The sequence below is a fragment of the Anarrhichthys ocellatus genome, unplaced genomic scaffold (genome assembly GCF_004355925.1).
Source record: "Anarrhichthys ocellatus isolate YVR2014 unplaced genomic scaffold, GSC_Weel_1.0 scaffold1, whole genome shotgun sequence".
Lineage (NCBI taxonomy): Eukaryota > Metazoa > Chordata > Actinopteri > Perciformes > Anarhichadidae > Anarrhichthys > Anarrhichthys ocellatus.
Window position 1 is genome coordinate 12,187,480 of NW_022280031.1, and position 15,445 is coordinate 12,202,924.

A 15,445-nucleotide genomic window follows, 5' to 3' on the forward strand; every position below is an offset into this window, starting at 1 on the left:
TGGTGATAATAAATTACAGCAAAATGTTAAAAAGCACCGATAAAAGAACCAATAACGTCGAAGCTCAACACTGATCTTAAAAATTTAGAACTAGTGAAGATGGAATATCGGGGTTTCGGGTTCCCCTCCCTAGTGGCAGATGTGATAAAATTTCTTTGCATTCCAAAGATATGACATTCAGTTTTTATATTTATTCTTTATCTAACCAGAAACATCCCATTGAGATACAATAACTATTCTGCCAGGGCAGTACGTACAGATGGAAGTACGTACAAACAACCCAAAAAACATGCTGCCCCTGGCCGCGGCTCTCGTCGACTTGGAGGCATAAAAAAAAAAACAGCCTAGAGAAATGTAATGTCAACAGTTAAACAAATTTTATTATATACACAATAGAAGAGTGACTTTGTCAGACAAATTACTGGTTTGGGTATACCAAGAAGAATGATGCAAGTCCCCCTTGCATAGAAATCTGACGACCACGGTTACATGTTGATGACCCTCGACAACTTCTGGACTCTGTTCAGCAGCAGGTCGCCCTTCTTGATGGTTTCTTGGTACTGCCAGTTTTTGCTGTCAGGTCTGAAAAGAAGAAGAAACGGATGAGACTTTGAGTTCTGCCTTTACTCGGAGTTATTTGGAGAAGTATTGAGGTTTGAAGAATGCGAACATTACCTATTGGTTTCCACAATCTCATTCACTTTATCAATTTTGCAGTGAAGACGTCCAGCAGCTATGAATCGGGAGAGTTCCCTGATGAAGAAGAAAGAGAAACATCTGTGACTGAGGCTGTGGTTACACTTGTCTTTTCGTCCCATCATGCCAGGACGCATTAACCGTCAAGTCTGTACGCTCAGGGTTTGAATATTGCTCGCATTGATAATCCGATAAACCAGATAACATGCTGAGGTGAAATCAGATCTCAGTAAAGTGTGGACAGCATGCGAGCACATTCTGGACATTTTATCAAAAGCAGGTCTCGCATTGTCCCGTGCCGTCCAAAGTACTGAAAAACATTTCTACGGTCAGCTGATTTTAGAGAATCGTTCATAAAGTATAAATATATGTAGTCCTCCGATAGTGCTATGTTCTGATGCGATTGCTCAAATTAATAAATATATTCTATGATTTTCAACCAGTAGCCTTATGTTGCAGTTCTTTCTATTGCAGTTCTTTCTAAAACGGGATTCATATACCAGTAATTTTCTGGAGAAATTAAGCAATTCTATGTCAAAATTAGACGTTCACCCCCCCCCTCATAAAACCTCGAGGAGAGAACTTCAGCGAGGATTTCTGCAGTGACATTTTAGAGTGTCTCCCGAGGATGAGGCGTATGAAAATGGTGTAAAAGCACTCACTGGTCAATGAACTCTGTGCTGACACCGAAGGCCTCAGCCATGTAGCCCAGGGTGAGGGAGCGGTAGGACTCTAGCAGCTGGCTGTAGGCCTGGATCCTCATCTCCCTCACATAGTAACGGTAGTGTGGCGCGAAGAGCCAGTCCTTCTTCATCTCCTGCTCCACCATGGCTGTGGCACAAAAATAACAACTTTTTACAGTCATTATTGAAGAGTCACGAATGTGACGGAGGAGGAAAAAAATACAGCAACATGCAGCAGACACATAATGAAACACTGGAAAGAACAGCAGAATAACACTACAAGTGACCAGATAATGTTTGTTTCTGAGGTCAAAAGAAAATGCTTCCTCACCCAGAGACTGGAAGAAGACAGAGTAACGGCACTCGTAGAGGGAGAACAGATACTGGCGAATATTAGGTAGACTGTGCAGCACCTCCAAGATCTCTGCTCCCTTTATTACCTAAAGAGGAACACATTTCATTGCAGTCATACTGCCAACTTAAACATGCTTCTGAAAACATGCAATGCTGGCACCATATCCTCAGCCTCCTACCTTTTCACGGAGGTCGGGCCTTTTGAGGGCGATCATGCACACATAGACCGTGTAGGTGACGAATGTCTTGTAGTCCATGAGCTCGTAGGAGGTGAAGGTGGAGACGGTGTCGAGGAAGAGCTCAGCGGCTTGCTTGAAGTCCCTGATGGCCACACAGTACAGGCCCTGGTAGACCTTCAGACGATTCCTCCTGTCCCAGTCTCCCCCCTCCTCAATAAGGCTGTGTGGAAAATAGGTGCATTGAGAGATGAGTACTTAAAAGATTACAGAGACTGGGTGGTGATGTTTGAGAACAAAGATATCAGAGCATTTGCCTCTTAGCTTTCTCTGAGTTGCGTGTGATGAGGTCGCTGTCCATATAGAAGAGTCCAATCCTCAGCAGGTAGAATACGATATCTAGTCTGTGTCCCAAAGCCACCGTCTTGTCATAAGTCTTCCTGAAGGCTGTTAGGGCACCCTCCTGTGGACGCATATCGTCAATGTATCTGCTACTATTCAAATCTGTGTACACACATTATCTGTGAACATTACATGTAAATACATCTATATTACCGAAGATTAAAAAAAAAAAAAAAAAACCTAATAGACGTTATATACTATTTCAGAGGGAAACTGCAAACCACCGTGCTATAATGCCTGCTCATGTTAAGAGGGATGTACAGCATAGGTAATGAGAAACTAGCCATTAAGTCAACAACTCGGTATCAGTGAGTGATATGCATCTTGTGTCCTGAGGCATAAAAACAAGAAGGTAAACAAAAAAGACACCACAAAGCTGTTCAGTCTGGCAGATCAAATTTACACAGAAATATTAATATTAAGGATTTAAGAAGGTACATAAAAACATATGAAATCAAAGGAATGCACACTATGTTACACAACTGGTTTGTTCAACCACTTTTTTTGATTTTGCTTATTGAAGCCGTTTTGAAAAAAAACAAAAAAAAACAGTAAATTGATTATTTGAGAACCTCTTGTATGGTAAGGCAAGAGCCTGGAAGTCTTCAAAAATAGGCATTAAAAAACTTAAAGTAAGTACCCACAATAGTATATAACATGGTTTAGAGTTATTGACCTAGCATGCAAACACATGCACAGCAATGTGTGCTGAAAACATAAATAAAGACAAAAAAATGACACCATGTAGAAAAGAGTCATAGTATGACCACCATTACTCCCATGAATATGGCCATGACATGTATCCTGGATGTGGAGTATCAATGGTGCCAGGTGTAAAAACTGCGTTTCTTTCATAAGTCAGTCTAAGTATTGCTCCAGTAGTGCATATTGACAAATAGTAAAGCTGATGAGAAAGATGCTTATATCAAGTAACTTCATGCAAGTGTTATGTGCCCACTGAGGAGGAAGTTACCTTGTCTCCAATTCTGATGAGATATTCAGCTCTGGCCATCATGGCGTCTCGTATCTCGCTCTCTCCCAGGCTCTTCTCGGCATCCTCCAGCACATCATCCAGGCGCTTCAGCTCCTCCTCGTTAGCCTTTTTCATTTTACTCAGCAGATCCCCGTCCAGCTGCCACTTCAGATCCTTACACAGAGATTCATAATACGGTGCCATGTCTGAAACAAGACACAAACCAGGATCGTTTAACCTGTGGACTATATGACAGCTTACATCTTATGCATCTCATATTTACGACTACGTGAGGCTTCATGTTGACGTTTCCTCAAAACAAAACACATTTAATGTAGAAACAATAAGCAGCCTATTTTATATAATTCACTGTACTTTCTCGTGGAAGACTAACTACACTACACAGAATTTTAAAAAGTGAGAGAATTAAAAATACAGGTGGCGCAAAGTTTGACAAACAACCCTTCGTCAGGTTGTCTGCTAACGTTAGCAGACGTCTGCTCGTAGCGTCAGCTAGCATGCTAATGTGGTTGAGATGATCGTTATACATTTTTGTAATTTGTCAGCGTCTACGAGCCAATAAAGCACCTAATACAACACGTGTGTGCAAACATTCATTTCAGCACCATGTTTATCGTGACCACGCTACTATAAAGCTACCGTTACACGTCGCATAACGCAGTGTGATATGCTAACTCACTGTTAGCTGTGATAGCGTCCATGAGCTCGGTCTTCACTTTGACGTCCTGTCGGTGACCGTCCATAGTGAGCAGAAACTTCAGCTGTGCTATCCTCAGGTCGGGGTTCTTGGGCAGACCCTCTTCCTCCAGGTTTTCTTGCGGCATTTCTGGTTCGGACGGTTAGATACAAAGACACAAACGGAAGGCTTTCTTTGTGCAGAGAGAGGGTTCACTATTCGCCGTTGTCAGCTAGCCTTAGTTAACGATGACTACGGAAAACACTAGACTGAGTTAGTTTCCGCCACAGCGTCAGTCAACGAGGGAAGGAAAGAGCGGCGAACAAGCTTACGTTTAATAACCACGCTATCGTTTACTGCCCCCTGCTGGACATGAGTGTGAGCACACCCACACACGAATGTTATGTACAGTAGGCATGTACTCCTAGGCTATATACTATACAAAAAAATCAAATTACTTAATATTTGTAATAGATATACGACAATTATCCGGTCTGTATATATGATATTGCAACTGTCTGTATATCTAATATTGCAACACAACAATTATTCTGTATGTATATATAATATTTTAGTTATTGTGGATTTTTTACTTTTTTATATTTAATATTCTTTACTGTTTTATTATTATTATTACTTATTCCTAATACTTGTTTTGATACATTGTTTTTCGCTATGTCTCTTGTTTGCACTATGCTGCTGTAATCCTGTAAATTTCCCCACTGCGGGACTAATAAAGGATTAAGTTTTCTTATATTATCTTACTAACAGGACTTGATACAATACATGCTCCAAAGGATGTTAATAAAATTATAAATTTAAATTCCACTACCAAAAAAAATTCACAAAGAAAAAGCAAAATGTTTTTCCAAAAATGTATTTGACCTGTTCATACTTGCAAAAATGCAAATATCAAATGCACAATTTATACAATGAAATAGAATAATATTAAATAAACTAAATAAACTAAACAGCATAGTGCAAAGATTTAACCAAACAACAAACAACAACAACAGTGTAACGGTGTGATAGTTTTGTGAATGATTTGGCCAGAGGGGATTTATTGTACAGTGTTATTGCAGTGGATAGGAATGATCTCCTGTATCTGTCCTTCTGACCACAGAGCTGGATGAGTCTGTTGGAGGTAGTGCTCCGCTGTCCCTGCAGTAGGTGGTGGAGAGGGTGGTCCGGGTAATGATTACCATATAATTCCCCTGGTACCATCATTTACATGTTTGTATTCTAAGGTTGGCGTTTCAACATCTTGTATGCAATGTTAATCATCATTAAAGGATAGCACTGTTTCTTTCAAGTTATTTTTCTCTGGAGTTTGTTTCCTCTCCCCATGTATGCTTCCACAGTCCAAAGACATATAGGCCAGGTCTAACTAAAGTCTAAATGAGAAATATGCCAAAGCACTGAGTTTGACATATGACCAGATACCAAACCCAAAAATTCTAGCAGTAATGGTTCATAACCAAAGCAAACTTGATCAGATCAATTGTTTTGCACAGTAACATCTGTCCACTCCACCGGGCACATGAGTTTCTCACAAAAGCAGAGTCACTGTTTGGTGAACAGCATGATCGGTTACATTATTTCTAGTCAGAGTCTGAAAAGTTAATGATAACCAGCCGGAACAACTTAAAAGAGTCCGTTCAGTCTGTACTTTAAGGTCCACGCCAGTAAAGACAGGATGGAAACTTTTCTACAACAGCTGGTAGGCTTTTACTGAATTCTACTGAATCATTTTTATACTGTATTTATCTAACATTATGCTTTATCCCTATAACAAACTTTTATTAACGAAGTACATGGAAGGAAAAAAAATGTTGTTTGAGGCAAGCAGGTTGTTTTTGAGTTTGTCAAGTTCAGTGACTCAGTTTTAGCTGAGTCATTGCGCTCTGTCAGTTTCTGAATAACTCTTTATTCTTCATTCATTACAAACAAACTACACTCAACACATTTAGAGCTAAGCTAAGACAAAATGAATGATGTTTTATTGGATATAGAAGCGGGGTGAGAAAGATCCTGATCTGGGATCAGAGTTTCTCACACAAGAGTTACAGTTTTAGTTTCAGTAAGTGTGGAAACACAGGGCCATATTGACTTTAAATGCGGATCGATATAGGTTAAATGGCATTTACCAAGTATAAAAAAATCAAATCATTTCTAAATATCCAATCCCTTAATGTGCTTTTAATTGAGATCATGAAAGCGGTTGTTATTTCATATTGGTACCACAGATCATCAGTCGTTCTGATGATCAGATTAGTCGCAGAGTTACACACTGAGTGGTCCTTATTTCAAAGGTGATGATTAGGATAAGAGCATATTTTGAAAGCTGCTTATCAATTTAGTGTTTAATTTTACACAAATATATTTGCCTTATAAAGATGCCACCTGTTTTTTTTTCCAGACAATGTAGTTTTAGCTATATACTGTACTTCCTTCCGCCATTTTTGTAAAAAACGAAAAGGTTTTGTGATCTGGTGTACAATTAAAATGACTCTTATAGACTAGGTTCCATTAAAGGAGGTGATGAAAGAACACCATTAAGTTGAGTTTCCAGTATCCTAAACAGGAAGTCACAAATCTGTGGACTTTTCCCCATCATTCAGGATTCAGGATTGAAGTGTGAAGTTACGTTTTGCCTTTCTCTAAAAGAGTCTAATATCTCGAAGTAACACAATAAGAAGCCCAGACAGTTACACAAATCCAGGATGTTAAAATGACTTCTATCAGGCCCATCTGCTTACTGACTCACTTTGCTTTGTAGACCCGTGGTAAAGCTCTGTTCCTCATCTTCATTTTGGGAATTGGAGGAAGCTTTCAAACTGGCTACCACAGTACTGAATTGAGTTCTCCATCACCGGTGAGATACATCACTTGCAGCATTTCTGGTCATTCTGTTGTTCACCTGCAGTTACTGGTGGTCTCTGAGAATGTGTGTTTAAAAGGGAAAAGTAAAAAGGAGCATACTTTTTTTCCCAATCAAGCTACAAAATGTCCTCTTTTCACTGCAGTACATTCAGCGCTTCATCAACAGCACCTGGTACCACAGATATGCAGAGCCTCCACCTCCACAGACGATCACGATCATATGGTCCCTCATTGTTTCCATGTATGCTGTCGGGGGATTCTTTGGTGCCTTCAGCGTCAAATTGATCACCGGCACCCTGGGAAGGTGAGTAGTGAGAGACTCAATGTATAGCATCCAGTCCTGTAGCCTAAACAGACTTGAAGTGATGTGTTCCTCTATCAGAAAAAAGGCGATGATCTGCACCAGCTTCATTGCAATTGTTGGAGCAGGGATCATGCTGGCAAGTAAAGCTGCCAAATCGTATGAAATGATTATTGTGGCGAGGATTCTGTATGGCTACTCCTCAGGTAAGGCACCAGGACATGTTTTACACAGCACATCATGTTTTTACCTGACTGATTTACACCCGCTCATGACCTGCAGGTTTGGGGGAAGGCTCCCATGGAATGTACCTGGCGGAGATTTCACCTACGAAGATAAGAGGGAATGTGACTCTGACCTCAGCGATCTTTTTGTCACTTGGTAGACTGTTTGGACAGTTTGTTGGACTAAGGTATGAACTTCTTGTTAATACATAAGCGAAGGCATGTTTTGATTGTTTTGGAAGACAAGAGAGCATGTGCAAAATATTAATCACATCCTCATGAGGAGAATTTAAAAGCCATAGTCTCCTATTCATTTGTATGGAAAGGAGATTTCGATAAAGAGAGGCAAACAAATAAGAAATGAATTATCAAGCTTTGACAGCTGTGCTCAAAAGAGCTATAGTGCCATATTAGGAAGTGTAAATAAAGATGCAATTTTCTTAAGTAAAACAAAAAAAAACACTTCCTTTTGTTTTATTCAGTGAGATCCTTGGTCGCGAGGAGCTGTGGAACTTTGTCCTCTGTGCCCCTGCATCTTTCTCAGTGGTTCAGGTTATAGTGTTGCCTTTTCTCCCTGAGTCTCCCAGATACTTATTCATAGAGAAAGGTTCTGATAAGGCTTGCGAAAAAGGTTGGTATATTTATTGAAATTTGCCAAGCAATAATTGATGATGAGCTAATTGTCCACAAAAACAATTAACTGCTAACGAGCTTTGTTTTGTTTGAAGTAAAGGCGTCTAAGGGACAATTAAAAGTATATTAGGTTTTAAAATGTTAATAATTCTATGTGTAGTGAGTTTTGGTTCTCAACACATTTTGGATTATAGAGCCTTTGTCAGACTGTTAACTTCTCACTCAGCACTATTAAAACTTTTTTTTTTATCACTCTGCATAAGAAACATTCATTCCAACGCACAATATATCTATTGTGTTTTTCATGTGAGCAGAGGAGCACATTTCTCAGTTTCTGTGTCTCTTGTCTCTGCATCCAAGCTCTCCAGAGTTTGTGGGGCCAAGGTGACTACAGACAGGAGATGGACGAGATGTTGACTGAGCAGGCTGCCATGGAGGCAGCCCCGCGAAAAAGCACCCTGCAACTCCTGAGGGACCAGAGTGTTCGATGGCAGCTTCTCACCATGTCCATCATCTACTACTGCAACCAGCTGTCGGGCAATTCTGCAGTGAGGACGGAACTTAAATGTCTTCTCTCGTGCTAATTTTAGCATCAAACAATGATTGTTATAACCTCTCAGAATCAAATCAATGCTCTTGTCTTTCCCAGATCAATATCTTCTCTTTTGACATCTTCCTGAAGGCAGGCATACCAACAGACAAGATCCGCTATGTTACTCTTGGTCTTGGAGTATCTCAAATCATCACCTCCATCTGCTGTGTGAGTTACTGCCTCAGCTCTTTCGGACATCTTTTCTTTGCATCTTCTGTTGAATTTTTTGGTTGTTTAGCTCAGACTCTGGTTTGAGTGGCTGCCACTGCTACCATTTGTCTGTATGCAGTACTCTTACCGCCAGAAACACACACAGGTATGGGGAAAAAAAGAATCTTAAGCATTAGTCATGGCTATTTGGCAAATGCATAGCATACACGATAATGCAGACAGTCATCTCGAGTCCGCTGCTACACTTCTCACTGTAACATAATATATACATGGTGCTGCCCTGCATGCTGCACTCACCTAAAGCTATGCTGTTCATACAGCATTTCAAAAGCCCCACCTCCATCCCAGCATCCACCTGTAGCCTCTTAGTCAACAGTACGTGCACCTTGGGGGAAAGTTGTCATCACTCCCTACTCCCAGATGTGCTGAGCTTGGCGTTTTCTTTCGGGAAGTGACGAGGTCAGAGCCTACGTGGCAAACATCCACCCTGTACATATTCGACATTTACAAAAGCATGTGAGATGGCTGACTGTATTTAAATGATTGGCATATTGGATGCATAAATTGTGGATGTAAAATTGTTGTTGGGTTTAAGAGCAAAGTGTAAACAGACAAAGCAGAAGCAGAAAAGCTAGTTGACATTGTGTTCAGCACATTCAAAGGTCGTAACGTATTTCCTTGTACCTTTCCCTCTCCCAGGGGCTGCTGATTGAACGTATAGGGAGGAGGCCGTTGTTCTGGGGGGGTTATGGTCTCATGTCTGCCAGCTTGGTGTTGGTCACTGTCACGCTCAATTTGAAGGTAAACCTGTTACCTTTAAACACTAAAACATGTAGCCATGTGAGAGGTTAAAGGATATTCAATGTGCTTACTACCCTCATCCTCCAGAGGTTTTGGCAAGCATCTCACAGGAGCTTTAGTCTATTATTCCAATTTTTCATGACTTTGTCAATCAATTTGTTCCTAATGACTTCATATCATTGTTTCCCTTTTTAATTGGTGTTCTTTTTTACTATATTATTAAATATCAATGTATAGGGGTCGTGGGGGACCCCAGTCAAAAGCAGCCAATTGCAGCCTATGCAGTTATAATAAGATAAAACAGAAGAGATAGATCAAATGTTTGCCTTGGGTCCTAATGTAAAGTATGATGCACTATCAGTGGGGACGGGGCACTCTGTCATTCGTTTTGAAGGAGACAGACAAAAAATGTCCTCATGTGCTCAGTCTATTTACATTTAACACATTATCCAAATTCACTGTCATTTTCCTAATAAATGTTTTTTTTCTGATGATATTAATTACATAACTAATAGTTGCGTGACATAACATTTTGCTATCATGGTTGTTTCCTACAGTAGTTTACTTTTGGGGTCCCCGTGGACTCCAGTTGGCAGTCGAGTCATTTCAACCAAATGACAACATTTTAGTTTCAAGACATGCAGATTTGAAGGCTTTGAGATATTTGACTCTGAGATTCCTGCCTCTACCCGGTTACAATGGAAATGAATGGAAATGAGTTTATGGTAATCACAGCATTGAAAAAATATATTAATTCAACGGCAAAAACTCTTCCCAGCATCGTTGTCCTCGTTCAACTTAATAATGGAAGCAGCACACCACAGACTTTACTGTTTTCTCACTGGAACTACTTTCTAGCAAAGACATTAAATCCCAGTTTACCTCTATTCTTTATCGGGGCGGAGGCAGAAATCTCAGAAACTGTTACCTCAAAATTTCTGCAGGTAGAATTATCTGCACCTCACAAAGGGTAAGTGGGAAATGATTTTTCAAATTTAAGTAAAAGTGAAAATATACTGCAAAGTTGAAGCTGACCTTTTCACATGAGCCAAATGCATGAAATGTGAGCTGTGAAAATGTGTTTAAAATAAAGCTTTGATTGCTGCAGTGTACAAAGGCTGCAAATATATAATTGAGATTACTCTGTTTGTATAGAAGTATGTATTAATATTCGCATTATACAAATTTGTCTTCATGCAGGATTCCAGCTACTGGGTTCCATACATTTCTGCTGGTTTGATCTGCCTCTTCGTCATCTTCTTTTGCGGAGGACCTGGTTTGTGTCTTACTGCAGTTTGGTTCACATAGAAAAGATGTTTGCGTGCACAAATAATGAACCGAATCACCTTAATCGTCCCTCCGGTTCACCCAGGGGGAACCTCAAATACTCTCCAGAGTGAGATCTTCATCCAGTCCGATCGACCGACAGCATGTGCAGTCTTGGGGATGCAACGCTGGTTGCTCTTCGCTGTACTGGGCCTCGTATTTCCATTCCTTATTGTGAGTAGAACAAACATGAAGACAAGCAACCCAATAGTTTACACTGTAAAAGCAACTGCAAATCTTGCTTTTGAAGGTGAACAGGATCCATTGATTGACAGTATGGATTAATTGTTGTGATATATTGTGACATTTAGTTGATTACAACTATAAATTACAGCACATTTGTTATTGTACAGCAGGTATTCAGATATCATGAGAAACTTTAACTGTCACATTGTACCGAAAGACAAAAACCACCTCAGCACCTTCATGAAACATTCAAACATGAAGCTCTTTCTGATGCTTTACGCTGTGATCCGTCTGTCCCAGGATGCCCTGGACTCGTACTGCTTTGTGCTGTTCACCTGTGTCAGCCTGCTGGCTTGTCTTTACACCTTTTTCCTCCTGCCTGAGACGAAAGGGAAGACCATGATGGAGATCTCCAAGGAGTTTAGAGCCATCACCATCTATGGGAAATCCTTCGTAGAGGAAAAGAGAGTGGAGACCAAGTTATAAGGCAGATACAGTAGACTGCTGTTTCAAACTGACAGAGGAATGATGAATGGCTGTGTGTGAAAAGAAACAATTTTTATGCTTTGTCGAGTATTTGAATCAATTGCCAAAGCATCAGTCAATAGATGAAGGGAAATCCCTGTAGCACTGCAGCTAAATGACTGAGACAAAGCTGTAAACAATGATGAACTTTAATGTTTTATTCCCTGTCATTGTCCATAATCAGGTGTCGCTACTAATGCCAATGTATTGTTGTTTTGTTATTTCTTTGTTCAGGTCACTCATGATGTCCACGACATGTAAGGGTGCAACGCAAGATAATTATTTCAGAAGTATTCGAAAATACAAGATATTTCAAGAAAAAAATACTTAATATTCTTAGTATGACAATTTTTTTGTGAAACATAAAATGCTCATGTTTTTAAATGCAATGTTGACTTAAGACACAACAGAATTAAACAACAATTGACTTCAATGGAATAACAGGAAGCTGAAATGTCAGATTGAAATTGTGACGTTGATGAATGAATTGTGTCCCAACAACCTTGACTGCTTTCGCATTTGGAGTTTAATATGTGAAAGACTTCATTACCAGTTTTCAAAGATTATTGAAACAAGCAGCGTGAACCAGTCACAGATGTCTATTCTTTGTACTTTCCTAATTCCTACTCCTCCATATGATCTAAGTCACAGAAGGAACTAATGTACTAATGTTCATCATTTAACAGTGCTGATGAAAAATCCAATTGTTTTACCTCAAGCTGATTTAAAACTAATTATACTCAATGTTATTGATAATTATTGATATTTATTTAATGTTTTATTTAAACTTGCAAAAAGAGAGCGACCAGTTTTAGAGCATTGCAACTCTGCTGTTGTGTGAGCTACCCACACCTGATACAACTGCACCTGCAGCTGCAAAATCTTTGTCACTAAAAGGTCAGAAGTTTCCTTCCTCCAGGTCTCCAGCAATAAATCATCCCCTGTTCCCTTTGGACCCTTTGGTTCTGCTGTCTGTTATGTGACCACAGCAGGGAATGAAATTATTGGAAACTGTCCAACAAAGTCCCAAAACATTGTGAAATCCATTCTTTTTCATTTCTTTTGTCTGTCTCAGGGCCATTTGACTGAGCTCAAAGTGGGTGGTTGTATTCCAGAGGCATGATGTTGGCGACCTTTGTGTTAATCACTATCACGCTCACACTGAAGTTCAACTGGTTTCTTTGACTCTCATACCATATTCTTAAAAGTGAGACTATGAAACCTTTGCTGAACAGCGGCCACTGTGGCTACGGGTGACTGTTAGGGGATAATGCTAAACTACTACTGCAGTTTAGCATTTAGCTAAAATGCCAAAGTAGCACAAGTGGAGAAGAGTCATTATGTAAGCAAACTCATTCAGTAATGTCCAGTATACAGTAACTTTGACCTAAAGTGTTCTATTACTAGCCACCATAAGCTAGTGGTCATACCAGACCAAGTAAGGCTGTAGCAGCAACACCTTTGAGTGTATTAAATTGAGCAATGATACCTTTCATGGGTAATGAATTCAACTTTTCATTTGAAAGAAGAATGTATAATTCATCCTCTCAAGAGTTATAGTCTCATTCTAAAGTAGACAGTGTCTGTGTGTATATTGTGGTGTTTCCTAACTGTTAAATGAATGAATCTGACTCAGACTGAAGTATTATAAATGTTTTTCCTCTTTTAAAGGACATCAGGTATTGTGCTACATGTATAATGCTTACTTAAGTATGCATTGTGCTAATGTACAGCATTGTGTCAGCATTCAGCATTCTAGCAGCCACAGGGGCTTCATCAGCTGCCAAGCAGTCTGTGCACTGTTCTGCACATTGGGGAATGGAGCTGTGATTAGTAGTGTCTTGGCTTCGCTGATCATCTTGTATGATGTCCTGCTCTGTTTTGTTGCAATGTAGGAGAAATAACTGGAGGATTAATTGGAGAAACAGTCGTGCGCGGTTTACTCTTGCAGACCTGACTTGTCCCTGAATCCATTTTGTATTTGTATCGGTTGCAAAATGCAAAGTGCATACATGATAAGCAGAAAAGTACAAAATAAATGTATTTTGGTCCAATTTAAAGAATGCCTAAGACAATCACATGTATCTATTATTTAACAATCTTGAGAAACACAAAATAGGAATTCAGTTGTGTTTGGGTCTCAGTGGGATTACTCCACAGCTGTAATGTCTCCTTTACATCAACAGGTGGCAATGTTAATCTTCTGCTGAGATGCACTGCACTAAGCCAGGCCAAGTCCACATGCAATAACAATAATAACTGTAACCCATAATAATCAGGACTAATTAAATTGGACAGATTTCAGAAGTGATTTTACGTCATTGTATACTGATCCAATGGTGGTGAATGAAGCTGATAGAAAGTAAATTTTCAACTTTGTATAGATTAAATTGTTGACGGTTACAGAATATTAATTATTATGCCTTTCTATCATATTGTATCAGATTCTGTGTAGATGCTGAGGGAAATTATGCTTTAGCCACATATGAATCATCAGAGTTCAAGAGGTATCTCAGTAACTTTGAACACATGTTACATGTAATACTTCTGAGGTTTATGCACCAGTGTAAAAACAGTTTTTATTGTCTTTATGTTATTTGAAATTATGTATCTAATGGATGAATAAAAAAAAGGGGCCAACGTCAGAAGACACCGCTCAGTCACACTTTAAAAGCATCATTTTTAAAGTGCCTATTGGTATTTTTAGGCGTTTTCTATCTTTCACAGAGACTCCAAAGGAAAGTCATATCCTCCTCCAGTGGTGAACCCATGCATAGCAAAGAAAAGTTTAAATGAGAGCCATCCTTTTTTTGTCTCTTCACCTGGCAACACTGAGCTCACTAGCAGCACTGCAAATCAGAGAAGAGTGAACAGAGTCGGATGTATTACAGATTAAATGAGTCACTGTTTATTAAAAGTCTCAAGTTTGTTCTTCGGTCTACTTGCACGATTTCTGGACCTGCAAAAACCTGTGCTGATTTCGCCAGTGAATAGGCCTACACATGCTGCTCTGTGTAAAGACAAGTGAATATGATTATTAAATGAAACAATGCCAGTTAGTGCACAGGAAGCACAAAAAATCCACCTGATTAAATCTTCCATTGTGTCCGACGATTATCTACTTTGCCTAAGTGGAAGAGGATGAGTAGCAGATGTCGGAGGAATTAGCCACACTGATGCCATTCAGTGACCTCGGTGAAGGACAATTCAAATCTCTGCACATGAAAACTTTCTTAAAGTAATATGTAAAACGCATTTCATAGTGCTCATATGTACTGTATTTGTCTATTTGGCCACAGTAGAATCATGGCAAATTTGAAAATACCTCGTGTCGAGCCTCTGTGGACAGACTTCTCTTCAATGGTCTCACGCTGCAGGAGTCCAGAGGGAGGGTGGAGTCAGGTTGTCAGGTAGAATTCGGCTCACCTGGTCTGACTGCTAGTGGCCAGTATTTACATGTAGATAACGTCTGCCATGTTTCAAAATCCTTGCCTGAAAGGGGATTTTCTCTCTCTACACTGGCCTCCACTATTTGTTTGGGTTTGGATTTGAATTGTGACAAATGGCCACACACAAGCTGTTAAAAGGTGACCCCTACTCTGGTAAAATGGGTGCTGGGATTGGAATAAGACTTATAACAGGAGGTAGCAAAGTAAGAATACTTAAGATCCCTGTGTGTCTAAAGTGCAAATATCTTAATAGAAAATTAGAACCAAAAAAAGCATCAGATGGGGTCTAACATAATAAAGGTCTTAAGAGTTTAGATCTTTAGAAGCTTTCTTTCCTATATAAAACCAATGTAGAGGATATGCTAATCCTCAA

General features: G+C 39.6%; 2 protein-coding genes across 2 annotated transcripts; one reads left to right on the top strand and one right to left on the bottom strand.

The window, feature by feature from the left end:
- Positions 1–355: 355 nt before the first annotated feature.
- On the bottom strand, positions 356–4,276 carry psmd6 (proteasome 26S subunit, non-ATPase 6). The gene is made up of 8 exons (XM_031844146.1): positions 3,985–4,276; positions 3,285–3,490; positions 2,227–2,372; positions 1,913–2,132; positions 1,711–1,819; positions 1,359–1,527; positions 676–753; positions 356–582 (listed from the first exon to the last, which is right to left on the bottom strand). The coding sequence occupies exons 1-8, from the start codon at positions 4,127–4,129 to the stop codon at positions 486–488; spliced, it is 1,170 nt and encodes a 389-aa protein (XP_031700006.1). The 5' UTR covers positions 4,130–4,276; the 3' UTR covers positions 356–485.
- Positions 4,277–5,110: 834 nt separating this feature from the next.
- On the top strand, positions 5,111–11,584 carry slc2a9l1 (solute carrier family 2 member 9, like 1). The gene is made up of 13 exons (XM_031849088.1): positions 5,111–5,125; positions 5,633–5,701; positions 6,761–6,856; positions 7,008–7,168; positions 7,247–7,371; positions 7,448–7,577; positions 7,872–8,020; positions 8,383–8,570; positions 8,672–8,782; positions 9,485–9,586; positions 10,787–10,862; positions 10,959–11,086; positions 11,399–11,584. The coding sequence occupies exons 1-13, from the start codon at positions 5,111–5,113 to the stop codon at positions 11,582–11,584; spliced, it is 1,536 nt and encodes a 511-aa protein (XP_031704948.1).
- Positions 11,585–15,445: the final 3,861 nt, after the last annotated feature.

Bases quoted from the DNA above. Each gene is read 5' to 3' on its own strand.
- psmd6 (XM_031844146.1), bottom strand. From the start codon at position 4,129: ATGCCGCAAGAAAACCTGGAGGAAGAGGGTCTGCCCAAGAACCCCGAC. The intron at 3,491-3,984 runs GTGAGTTAGCAT...GTCTTGTTTCAG, and splicing joins GGACGCTATCACAGCTAACA to ACATGGCACCGTATTATGAA. The intron at 2,133-2,226 runs GCAAATGCTCTG...TTTTCCACACAG, and splicing joins AACTCAGAGAAAGCTAAGAG to CCTTATTGAGGAGGGGGGAG.
- slc2a9l1 (XM_031849088.1), top strand. The intron at 9,587-10,786 runs GTAAACCTGTTA...GTCTTCATGCAG, and splicing joins CTGTCACGCTCAATTTGAAG to GATTCCAGCTACTGGGTTCC. The intron at 10,863-10,958 runs GTTTGTGTCTTA...CGGTTCACCCAG, and splicing joins CTTCTTTTGCGGAGGACCTG to GGGGAACCTCAAATACTCTC.